Below are 12,517 nucleotides of genomic sequence, written 5' to 3' on the forward strand. Positions count from 1 at the left end.
GAAGTAGAGTGAATGGTGCCTGGGAAGAACCAGCTGTGAACAGACGTGGGTGTTTGGAGGTTCAGCGGATTAGCAGAGCCTGCCCCCCAAAACGGGGCCTGAGCGCCTGTGAGGCCTAGCACACACCCTCAATGCCAACCTTAGGCCACTCCTCTCTGTACCCTGACCACCCTGTGCCCACACCACTGCCAGGCGAGGGGAGTGGCATCTGCAGCTAGGTGCTGCCAGTTCTTTGTGGCCAGGCTGAATGCAGGAGCTGGCACCAGGCCCTCTTCTTTCGATCTGAGCCGTCAATGAGCCTGGAAGACTTGGCCTCTTAGTGAAGCGGCCGGAAGGTACGCCCCAGAGAACCATGGGAAAAAGTCAAGGTTTTTCCCTCCAATATTTTATTTAAATATTAAATTAAAAAACATACATCCACTAATCATTTGGCATACATTTGTCATGTTAACATAACAAAATAATTAATTCAGTTATAGTAAAAAAAACAACAAACCAAACCATATACATCTTAATCAGATCACAGAGTGCCTTTGAACGGCTACTGCATTCATTCGGGAACAGCACTGTGGAGAAACCTATAAAACACACGTCACACACACTTAAACAAGACACACACCTTGACTTACAGCAACGAGAAAGAAAACCACGGTGAACGTAAAGTGCTTGTCATTGTTCTGAGGCCTTTGATCTCTGGGTTAGAACAGAACTGATTTTCAAAAGGGAAACTGGTTCTGTGTTGGGACTCGACGTGCTGCTGTCTCTGTGAGGGGGCAAAGGCCCATGACCCCAGGCTCTCTCTCAGTCCCCAACCTTCCTTACAAGTCAGCAGAGGCCTCGGAGAGTTCTCAGTGGCCAGGCGCAAGGACAGTCCTTTGCCCCCATCATTGAAGCAGCCACAGAGCAGCAGCAGTGGTGGCAGGAAGGACAGTAGCAGCAAGCTGGGCAGACGCAGACGCAGGGCCAGCAGGGGCCGTGTCCTCTCTGGGCCACCACCTCCCCGCCCTCCAGAAACTCCGGTGATCTTTGGCTTTTATAAATGCCGACCTTCCCCTGCCATTACCTGTTAATACTGAGGGTGTAAGAGCCAAGAGAGCTGAAGGCACCTGGGGGTAAAGGACCAGTGCTGACCAGGCAGAGGGAGCACGCAGTAGCGTCCTCCCTTCACTCAGAGGCCCATGGCCACCTGAGCCACCACCTGGGTCGACCTGCCAGGTAAGGGCAACTTGCCTCCTTCCTCCACACAGACCTGGTGTAGCACTTTGTAACATTGCCAGAGGGTAATTTAAGCCAGGAACACAAAAGTGTAGTAAAAAATATAAAAAATAAGTAGTGTCTGTCTATTTATACACATATACAGTATTTGCTTAAAAAGGAACAAAGCTTGAACAATAATGACCTGACCTCTCATTCCATTTTCTTGAAAAGCCTACCAGATATGGGCCTGGGGAAGGTGGGGCTGTCCGACGTGACCCGTGAGTGCAGGCGGTCGCCGCCCACTGTCCCAGTCCCAGCCTCACTATATTGCACATCCCCCAGTCAGCTGTTCTTTTTGGACCCTGATAATGAAATGCGTAAAAACATAATTAGCAGCGGAAATAAGATGTGCGGCAGGAGGTAACTTCCCTCGCAGGCACCCAGGCCCTGTGCCAAGTGCCAGGACAGAGCCTACCCACCCCTTTGAGGTTCTTTCTCGTGGCTCCTCCGAAGACTCCTGGAATCGACCACCAAGCAGTTCATAACACTCCCATCTAAAACGAGAAAAAGTGAGCCTCTGTGTTCTGACTTCAAGGGAGAGAATTCCAAGAATTTGCAGATTATCTTCTCCTGGGCTGGCCATTAGCGCTTTTAAAAAACTTATGCATAAAGCACAAAGTTCACAGCTTTCATTCGAAGCATAAATGTTTCAGGAAGTGGAACTGTTCATTAAAAAAGGATGCTACTCAACCCCGCACGTGCACACACGTGGCGGAGGTGCACACACTTGTTCCCACGGCGCGTGGCTCACACTGTGGCTTTGTCCAAGGCAGTGCCCTCTGTGACCCGACGCGCCCATGGACGAGGGAGCTGATGGTCCCCTCCTGCTGCCACCTGACGCACAGTGGCGCTGGCCTGTGAGCGGGGCCAGCACTGTCCTCTGTCTTGTCGCTTCCCTCCTTCTCCCTCCTGTCCACCCACCCCCACAACACACCCTCAATTATTATTTTTCTTCAGAAACTTTCCAGTCCCTACTCACAGCAGCAGCTGTTCAGTGCAAGGAGAAAATAAAACAAAAATAAACCAAAAAGCCAAAACACCAAACGTATTGCTTGTTTTGCTTCTCAGAAGTTATTGGCTTTGAGTCCGGAATCGCCTTCACATACTCTTGAGATTATTGCTTCGAGGAGTCAGCAGCCCATGCAGGAGGAGGGTGGCGTGGTAGCCCTCACTGCACCAGGACAAACGTGCCCAGCTGGCCTGAGGTCAGGTCCTCCATCTCACAGTCCCCCTGCGGCAGCCCCATGGGGTCGAAACCCGAGGGCAGCATGGCGAAGTGTGGCTGCAGGGGTGTGGCGGCAGGGAGGGGTGCCGTGGCAGTGCTGATGTGCAGGTGGGTGTCCAAGAGGTGGGCCGCTGAGGCCACCGGGGAGACCCCGGCCTGGAGGAGGTGGGGTGGCAGCAGCGGGCCAGGCCCCAGCCCCAGGTCCTTCTGGAGTCCCGACACAAGGAGGGCACTGTCACAGGGGGCCAGGACCAGCGGGACTGGGGGCAGCTGGGGAGCCTGCTGGCAGCTGGGCGGAGCTGCTGGGTGGTGCTGTAACTGCAGCAACCTGGAGGGACACGAGGAACAGGGAGGGCAACAGGTCACTGCCAGCTCTGAGCGCTGCTTCTCCTGACAAGTTCCACCCGGCCAGGCTCAGACACCTCGGGTTTCCACGCCCCGTGGAAGTGCCGGCTGGAGCTGCCCAGAACACGAAATGCTGTGCGTGACTAATCCCCTGAGCAATTCCTGACATTTCCATTCTCTGTCGCGCTTTTACAGCAGCTGAGATGCCAACCAGAGGTGACATTCTATTCATGCCCCCCTTCAGCCCCCACTTACAGGCTTCAAAGTGACAAAACCTGACTGCTCCCCACCTCTGCCACCATCTGCAGGAACAAGGCCCACAGATCTCCCCACACTTGGGGTAGGGAGGCACACTCATCTGATCACATGGAGAAGGGGGAGCTTAGGGAACAAGGTTGCTCAAAAAATCCCAGTGGACCCGAGTGCTACCAAGGTCACAGGCGACTAGTGCAGAACAGACATACCTTTGCTGGTGCAGCACCTCCTCCAGCAGGCTCCTGCCCTCCCGGCTGCTGACCCCGCTGCCATGCAGGCCTGGGCTCTGAGCGGGCAGCTGGAAAGCGCTCAGGCCTCCCCGAGTGGCCCGGCTGGAAGAGGGCTGGCACACCTGGCGAGCCAGCCCCTTGATCTTGTTCAGGCCCAGAAACCCTTTGGTCCTCGCGTTCTTCCTCAGCTGCTGTCGAAAGGCTTTCAGGCCTGGGGAGAGGCAGATGGAGATGGTCTATGGACCTCCATCCCCAGCCCAGGACCAGCAGCCCAAGGCTGGCTGGAGTTCCAGATGGAGGGGAGGGAGGAGGAGGAACGGGCAACATGAAAATGATGGATACAAGAACTGGTATGCTTTCCTACAGGGCTGAGGGTGCTCTCTGGTCATCCAAATACTTTCCATGACCCCGCCACCCCCCATGCAAGGTTAGGAAGTCATCTTTAAGGTTGGATTTGGGGCAGCAGTTCCAGTACCGAATAGGCATGCATCTGGGCAGACTGAGATCCTCTGTGAAGGGCAGAACAGTGCCACGGAACTAGGGAGGGAGCTCAGGGCCCCCAAGCCCTGGGTGGCATGGTGGGAGCCCAGGCAGCCAGGTGTGGAGGGTCCCTCCCTGACTCCACCCCTCTCTAGGGCAGGAGCTGCTGCTTGGCACCCAAGTGTCTCTTGAGCTTCTAAGACCAGCCACTAGAGGCCAGGTGACTTTGTCCCAGGACACCAGGCTGTCCAGAACCCGGTGGCCCCTTCGATCTGTCCAGGGAGCATTGCTGCTGGACCTAGGCCCGGCTAGGGGATGGGGGAACCTCTGCCATCCAGGACAAAGGGAAACCTGCCAGGGCACACGGCATCTGGAGGGAAGGTGGGAATGAGAGTGAAGGGGAAGTCACCTTGAGTGAGTGAGGTGTCTGAAGCCCTCCGGCCTTCCTGGAAGCTGATGGGGAGCAGGGCAGCTCCTCCCAGGGCCCCCTGCGCCTGCAGCACCGGGGTGGCAGACTGGGCCCCCAGTAGTGGTGAGGCCAGTTTGAGTGGAGAACAGGTGCCCACAAGCCCCTGAGCAGCCAGGCATCCACTAAGCCCCGCTGGGCTATCCCCCGCCGAGAAGGTCAGACAGCTGTCAGAGCTGGTGCCTTCTGAAGGACTCGCCGAGGAGGAGGAGATGACTATACCTGCAGAAGGAACAGGATGCTCTTGGGGGGGGAGGCACATGCTCCCTACGGCCCATGCAACCCACCAGCACCCACGTCGCGTTCCCCATGCCCATGGCAGTGACTCTCAGGCCCTTGGGTAGCCCTTGAGGCCACTGACAGAGGCAGACAGCTGTACTGTCCTCCCCACATCTATCCTCAACCTTGGGGGAGTGGGAGTCTATGACAGCCAGAGGCCAGGGAGCCCTGACAGCCAGCGCAGGAGTCCTGGCTGCAGGTGATATGTGGAGCTGACCCAGGACACAGAAGGGCCAGGGATGAGGACCTGTCCTCCTGACACCGGGGGGCAGCTAATACCCACTATCCCCACCATGGAATGACCACCTGGAGTGTCTACATGTGATCCTTGTGGCCTCGGGGGTTAAATCCGAGAACTGTGATAAGAAGAAACCACCCAGCATAAAAGGTGTGTTTTGCATCAGGCCCTTGTAGTCCCAACCATAAACCTGGCCACCAGGCTGTGCTCCTGCCCACGTGGACACTTACATGGAGGGACACATGGGGAGAAGGTGGAGACCTCGGCCAGTGTATGCCTTCGGACCGTGCTGCCAGGCAGGGGTCTCTGCGCCTCTGGCTCCTCCTTCAGGTCCTGGCCCTGCCTGACCTCCTCGCTGATGGTCGTGTCCAGCAGGCTGCTGGGGGAGACCGAGCGATGCCGAAACACGCCGTTGCAGTTGGTGTCCACAGGGAAGAGCCAGGGCTGTGCGGGAAGGAAATGAACCAGTGACCCTGGGGCTCTGGGTGACCTGGTATGGGGTCACCAGCACCCCATGGGCGGAATGAGATAAGCCCCCGCCCCAGACGCCACCCTTCGCAGACGCTCACACACCTGGAGCGAGCTGTGGAGGTCACAGTCCATCTCGGCCTGCAGGATAGACTGCCCCAAGGTCTGGGGCTGTGGGCACAGCAGAGAGGACCGGAAAGCATCACCGGGGAGGCCTTCCTGAGGCACCTGTGAGCCAGCATAGAAGGACAGAAACTATCAGGGGCTCTGGGATAACCACGAGCATCCCCAGAAACACCACGCTGGCCTCACTCTGGCACTAGCAGACGTCAGCCACCAGCTGACCAGGCTCCGGACACGTGCACCCTCCCGCCGAGGCTGCGCGTGTGGAAACGACCAGGGGGAGGCACCGAGAGGCCAGCACCAGGGTCAGATGGCCACAGGCGGGGCCTGACCCCCAACAGAATGACTAGCACCCCCTCTTCTGCATCCTCTGGTCTGGAGCTCACAGGGGAACCCCTGCCCCCACCCAGGGCTTAATGGATGGGGGACAAAATGAACAGGCGAACAGGGGCTCAGCCTGTGTCTGGCTCCCAGGCACATCTGAGCAAGGGATTCCTAACTCAGGGGACACAGGTGGGGCTTTAGGAGATTCCCCCTCACCTCCAAACTGCTGTGGTCCGAGCTCCTGGGCCTCTGCTGCCGGGCCGGGCCCGGCCGCGCCGACGGCGGGGTGTTGCGGTACTCCTTCAGCCGCTCCAGGAGGAGGTAATAAATGGCTGCGAAGTGATTATAGCTGCTGTTCTGCAGTGACTGGGAAGGCAGAGGCAGAGAAGAGGGTCAGAGCCAGGCCAGAGGAGAGGACGGAACAGCAGGGTGGCCGTGTGCAGGTGGCACTCGGGACGGCTCCTCGGGTCACTGAGGCTCCCTGACAAGGCTGTTCCCAGGGTTATTCTTGGGTGGCCCAGAATATCCTTTAGAAGAGTGGACAAGCTGGCCCTTAAATTAGCCCGTGTTCCCATTTTAACTCAACTAGCAACTGACTGCTTTTCCTGATAAAGCCGTTCCCTCCCACCCCCCCCCACAAGAACAAGCAAAGTGGGAGGAGGGACGGGCAATGCTCACCTCCACGGTCCTCTGCCGGTCCACCCCGAGGGTCTGCATGATGCCCAGCACCTGCTCGTCATAGTCGCCCAGGTTGGAGTTGTAGCTGAGAGCAGCGTTCGTGGGGCGAGTGAGTGGCAGGCTGGGGTCGGCCTGCATCCACTTGTGCTGCCGGATCTGGGCGATGCTGATGCGCTTGGCAGGGTCCACCACCAGCATGCGGCGGATCAGCGTCTCACAGTCTGGGGGTCAAGGGAGGCGCACTGAGCCGGGCAGACCGCCTGTGCACGCGGTCCCCTCCGCCCACTGGGCTGCCACCTCAGCCCTGCAGGGGACGAGCTCCCTTCAAGTGACCATTCTGAAGACCACCAATGCCAGGGGCACTGACCTGGGCCAGCGGCTCAGACCAGCCACCAGAGAATGCCCCCCACCGAGGGGCGGGTCTCTGAGTGGGACACAGTCCTCCTAACTTCCCTACAGAGACCACTTAGCGCCCCGCGCTGCTGTGACCACACAAGTCAGTGGACATCTTTATTGAATGGAAGAGGAAAGCACGAGTGTGGAGCAGGTGAGACCCGGGGGGCACTGGGCGGGGACTCCAGAGACCAAGCCTTCAGCCAGCTCCGGGAGACACCCTCAGAGGAAGGCACCTGTCCGGCCATAAGTAGGGCACTCAAAACACACCCCGTGGGTTGGGTTTCTTTTACAGGTAAACACCCTACAGTAACACCGGCCTGACTCACAGACCCAGAAGACAGTCAAGCAGGCATTTCAGGAAATAAATTCCTCCGCCTACTCCTCCTCCTGAACTCCCGTTCCGGGTTCCCAACAGCCCCGGCCCGCCCGCCTGCCCGGGAGAAGGCTCGGCGCACACCTACCTCGAGACATGAAGAAGGGGATTCGGAACCGGCCCTCAAGCACCCGCTGCCGCAGGGCTGGCAGGCTGGGCCCGTCAAAGGGGAGAGATCCGCAGACGAGCACGTACAGCACAACGCCAAGGCTCTGCAAGCAACCAGACCGCACGGTCAGCGCCTGCTCGCCTTGCTGGTGCACACAGCTCTAGCGCGGGCACCTAACACGCTGCGCACAGGGCTCCTACCCAGATGTCCAGCTGGGGGCCTTCGTACTCCTTCCCCTCAAAGACTTCCGGAGCCGCGTACGGGGGGCTCCCACACCATGTAGACAGAGGCTCTCCCGACTTGTAGAAATTCCCAAATCCAAAGTCTGAAAGGCAAAGAAACAGACGATGAAGCTGTGGTGGAAACAGCAGGGGCCTCGGTTTCAAAAGTGTCCGAGCAAAAAGCACCGGGACCCTGGCTTGCATACGCCCCACCCTGCCGCAAGGCCACGCTTCCAGAGTGCGGGGGGCGCCCTCCTCACCTGCCAGCTTGATGTCCATGTTGCCATCCAGCAGCAGATTCTCGGTCTTGAGGTCCCGGTGCACGATGTGATGGCTGTGGCAGTACTCCACGGCTGACAGAATCTGCCAGAACTTCTTCCGTGCTTCATTCTCGCTTAGGTGCCCATTGGAAGTCAAATAATCTGAGGAGCGACAAAACAAAACTATAGCCTCCCAGCCCACAGTGCAGCCGCCGTCGGGGGCACAGTGCAGAGTGCTGTGGGATGCTCAGGTGGGAGACCCCAACTTTGGAGGAGCAATTCCTGACACGTGAGCACCATTGGTTTTCAACAGGTATGAAAAGTGTGGCTTACCAAACATTTCTCCATTTTTTGCAAATTCAGTGACAATGTAAAGCATATCCTTTGTTTCCATTACCTAAAAAAATAAAGACCTAAACATTAAACCACGCGAAGAGAGAACATACCAGAGGTATCAGTAATCTACCTGAACCCCAGGGAGCTAACTTCTCCAGATGAGTGCATTCATTCTTTTTGGGAAGGAAAAACAAGCCAACAAACAAAAACCTTCTGCAATAAAGAAACACATCAGGGGATTCCTATTCAGGAGAGTTTTTTCAACGTCAGAGGTGATTCCTCACTGGCCTGCCTGTCCTGATATATCTTGGCTCAGTAAAGGTCTGAGTGTATTCGAATTCTCCTACGTTGTAGTTTTAACTCACCCACCAGAGGATTCTGGCGGCTGCAGAAGTAAAAGCAATTCGAGAGTTCTGCTACAGCTTTCTTCTAGAAGCCTAGCAGGCAGCAGATTATTCAAGCCAATGGCCAGCACGGCTGAATAATAGATGGCAAATACCCCTTCCCCACATGCGTTGGTAACATGATTAAGTAGGCCACAAAAAGCCGGCTCTGCCGGGTAAGCCACAGCAGTCTGCTCTGTGTACAGAAAACTACTCAGCATGTGTCAGCAGCAACAGCCAGTGTCAGGCACACCTTAAAGGTTCCCTTCCTGAGTGAGCATTTTCTTTCACGTTGAAAAATTGTTTTGAAAGAATTTAAAACATAACTAAGAAACAAGGTGAAATTCAAATATTTGTACTGAAAGTAAAACGAACTCATATCCAGGTATTTTAAAAGGGAGATAGAGAGAGAATACATTCTACAGAAAAAGATTTCTTCAGGGCTCAAAACATAGTTATTCCTTTAAAAAGAATACTTTAAACACAACTGCTTTGTGCTGTAAATCTGAAAAGCAAAGCAAACAACAGGCAGTTTAGCTAGAATTTTCACAGCCCTTGCCCTCGATGTGTGTCACTGAGTGACGAGTTCATTCCTTTTCTCAGTGAGAGAAAAAAAAAAGAGAGAGACGGAGAAAGAATGAAGAGTGAATGTGTTTTAACTTAAAAAAAAAAAACAAAACAAAAAACAAAAACCTCAAGGAAAGAGTTTAGTGTCTCACCAAGGTTCTGGGCCTGAGCCAGCTGGATGAAAATCAGATACCATGTCAAAGCCAGGGCAAGAACTACCACTGCTGTCCCCAACAGTCAGAGCAGCACGCAGAGCAATAAGAAAATTCACCCCAGGAGAGTCCTCCTGGATCGTGTGGTCAAGGCATCGCTAACTGGGCTACTCCACACAGGGGCCAGCGGGTTCAGGAGAACAAGGCAGCCACGCTCTGGCTCATCCCTCCAACTCAGTCTAAAGCAGACAGGGGTCAGCCCGCTGCTGCGGAAACAGGCTGGGCACATTTCTCAGGCACTGACATCAGCGACCCAGGAGGAAACTTCCGACCCACGCGGCAACTTACAAATGGCAACAGAAACAAAACACAAGCCAGAGAGCAGGTGACCAACCAGAGAGCAGGTGACAGGTGATGTGAGTGCCACACTTAACAATGATGAGTAAACTGTCATTCTGGAAACACGAGCCCCATGACAACTTCTACCTTCATTTTAACTGAGTAAAGAGCCTTCCGTGGGATCATTTTCAATTACAGCCCTGTCTCCTGCCCGTTGTATGCCCTGCCAACTGCACAAACACGCCCACCATCCCATATTCATTTCAGTCTCTTGGGGTTTCATGAGAGTCATCAAAAGGAACTTACAGCCAACACAACTAGACGGAATAGCAAGCAATTTGCAAAGAACTTATTCTCTTGCAGGAGACTACTTCATCGTCACAGAAGTGGCCGCTAACAAAGAGATTGCTTTGCTGTCCTAATTAAACCACCACTTATTTTCCAAAGATGTACTTTATTAGTTTCAACAGGAGAACAAAAATAAAGTCACAAAACAAACCAACAAACGGACAGCGCGAAGCCTGTCCTTAACGTGGATTAATAGCAAGCTCTCTGCTCTCACCACAGCAAAATCTCCGTTGTGATGGGATTTTACTTGGGGGAAGACAAGAGCTCACTGCTGCCTTTGCAAAGGTAAGTTTAGGAAAACTGGTAGAAGCAGCCGGTCTGAAAGTTTAATAATCTGCAAAGGCAGAAGTGTTTAGTTTCACTGGAACTTGTCCCTCTACACTAAATACTTGACTTGTGTCAATACACAGATCTGGTTGTTTATCTTCATAGTAAAGGCAACAACATCCCACCTCCATGCATTTAAAACTGGAACAAATCATAATACTAAGTAAGATCTTCATGAAGCAAATCTCAATTATGACCCCAAAGCAAGAAAATAACTAAGTAAATCTTCACCACGTACAGACATCAGTCTATTTACCTTATACAACCAACCCCCTGACTCCCACATACACCCAAAGAGAGGGGGGCAGCCTCCACAAACTGCAGACTGAGGTCGTTGGACATAAAAACGAAAGCACTTGCCAGAAGTCACAGAGAAAGACAAACTGGGTCCTTACCTGATAAAGCTTTATGATATGGGGGTGATTCAGAAGCTTCATGATCTGAACCTCACGATATATTTTCTCCAAATTGCTTGAATCTAGGCGTGTTTTGTCGATTATTTTTATTGCTACCTATAGATTTTTAAAAAGAAAAAGGATTTTTTTTAATTTTATTTAAAAAAACCTCTCACTTAACCTAATCTAAACATTTCATTTTTGCAGGTTAATTTCTAAAACACTGTCCCCAAGAAGTCACAAAAAGTTGGGGGGGGGGGAGGTGAGGGGAATAACCAAAGTAACCCTTCATATTACTTAAAATAGCCGAAGTTAAATAATTGTACTAAGTCTTCGCAGGCTCACTTGGAAGGGCGTTAGCTCTGGAACAGAGAGCACTGCGCCCCTGGGTTATTAGATCATTATCCTCTTTGCTGCCCCCTAATATTCGTACAAATTATGCAATCGTAATATAAAACATTTTCCTTCTCTACCAAACTAAAAATTGCCCGCGTTTAGACGGACCCTACAGGCAGGGGTCCCACCCGGCTGGCTGCCCGCAGGCAGGGTCCACCCCAGGCAGGGTCCGCTCCAGGTCGGCCCCCGCCCCACGCACCTGGGTTTTGGTGACTCGGTGCCGGGCCAGCTTCACCACCGCGAAGTTGCCCTTGCCCAGGGTCCGCTCGATGTCGTAAAAGCCCACCCGCAGGGGCTTCTGCGGGCCCTGGCTCACGCCCGCTGGGGCCGCGCTGAACTCCGACATGATCACCATGGCTCCGGGCACCTGCGGACGCAGGAAGCTCAGCGACGATCGGACCCCACGCCCGCCCGCCCGCCCGCCCCGCCGCCCGCGGTCGGCTCCACGCCGGTGCCCCGGACCCCGTCGCCTCGCCGGGCGCGCGGACCCGTTCTCACCCGCCCGCGGTCGGCTCTACCCCGACCCCTGGAGCGCTTCCGTCCCGCCGGGCGCGTGTCCCGCTCCCGCGGCCGGTGCCGTTCCCGTCCCCGAACCACTTGAGCCCCGCGGGCGTGTGGACCCGCCCCCGCGCCGGGCTCCTTCCGAACCCCTTGCGCCGCGGGCCGCGTACCCCGCCGCCCGCGGTCGTTCCATCCCGAACCCTGGGGCCCCTCACGCTCAGTGCTTCGTGGACCCGCTCCCGCTGCCCCACAACAAAGGGGAAACGGCGGCCGCGGGACGAGCGGCGTCCGGCCCGCACCCGCGGGGCCGCCGGAGATAGAGCCCGGAGCCCGGCCGCCTTCCCCGCGCCCCACGGCGCCACCCCGGCCGCCGCCTCACCTCCGCCGCTCCGGGGGCGCCGAAGCTAGGACGCCGCTCGCACGGGCCCCGCCGACCGCTCGGCCGCTCGCGTGGCTCAGGCTCCTGCTGCTCGAAGCTCCGCCGCTGCCGCCTATGCCTCCGGCCTGGCCTCGCCGCATGTCAGCTCTGAGGCCGCGCCGCGCACCCGGCCGCACGCCCCGCCCCCGAGGGCCCCGCCCCCTGCCGCCCCGCCCCGCCCCCGGCCCGCCCCCGCCGGCCCCGCCCCTCCGCGCGCTCGGTTGATACAGCCCCATTGACGTCGTTTTGACGCCGGAACGACGCGTGGCTCAGCGCCAGGCGGAGGGAGAGCGGGAGATCGGGCCGTTGCCAAGAGACAGGCGGCTCTGACGCGCGCGCTGATGAGGCCGTCGCCCTGGCGACCGCGGGGCAGTGACGTCAGGGGCGTCGGGCGCCTAAGGCCCGTGGAGGTCCGCCCGCGCTCGCGCTCCCGCCGGCGCGCGCCCCCTACCGGGCTCCGTAGGCGCTGCGAGCGGCTTAACCCTTAGGCCCCCGCGTTTGCTGGTGCCTCCTCTTCTTGCACCCACACCGAAGAGGCTTGGACCTAGTGCGGTTCCAAAAACCCCGAAGTGCAGCTCAGCTGGGTGCTCTTTGGACTCCTACTCCGGGGTCCCGATTATCGGAGTAC

At 56.3% G+C, this 12,517-nt stretch overlaps 1 protein-coding gene across 3 annotated transcripts; it reads right to left on the reverse strand.

The window, feature by feature from the left end:
- Positions 1-370: 370 nt before the first annotated feature.
- SIK1 (salt inducible kinase 1) lies at positions 371-12,008 on the reverse strand. 3 transcript variants are annotated; one of them, XM_059686577.1, is made up of 14 exons: positions 11,851-12,008; positions 11,170-11,337; positions 10,575-10,691; positions 8,061-8,124; positions 7,728-7,889; positions 7,447-7,571; positions 7,226-7,349; positions 6,369-6,589; positions 5,907-6,056; positions 5,349-5,471; positions 5,006-5,219; positions 4,202-4,480; positions 3,292-3,523; positions 371-2,810 (listed from the first exon to the last, which is right to left on the reverse strand). In XM_059686577.1, exons 2-14 carry the CDS (start codon positions 11,323-11,325, stop codon positions 2,426-2,428), a joined length of 2,352 nt encoding a protein of 783 aa, XP_059542560.1. In that variant the 5' UTR covers positions 11,326-11,337; positions 11,851-12,008; the 3' UTR covers positions 371-2,425. The 3 variants fall into 3 exon arrangements, with proteins under 3 accessions (XP_059542560.1, XP_059542562.1, XP_059542561.1); XM_059686578.1 differs by having other exon boundaries at positions 2,576-2,810; positions 3,292-3,593; XM_059686579.1 differs by lacking the exons at positions 10,575-10,691; positions 11,170-11,337; positions 11,851-12,008 and adding an exon at positions 9,166-10,553.
- Between the last annotated feature and the right edge of the window lie 509 nt (positions 12,009-12,517).

This window comes from Myotis daubentonii, chromosome 3 (assembly GCF_963259705.1).
Source record: "Myotis daubentonii chromosome 3, mMyoDau2.1, whole genome shotgun sequence".
Lineage (NCBI taxonomy): Eukaryota > Metazoa > Chordata > Mammalia > Chiroptera > Vespertilionidae > Myotis > Myotis daubentonii.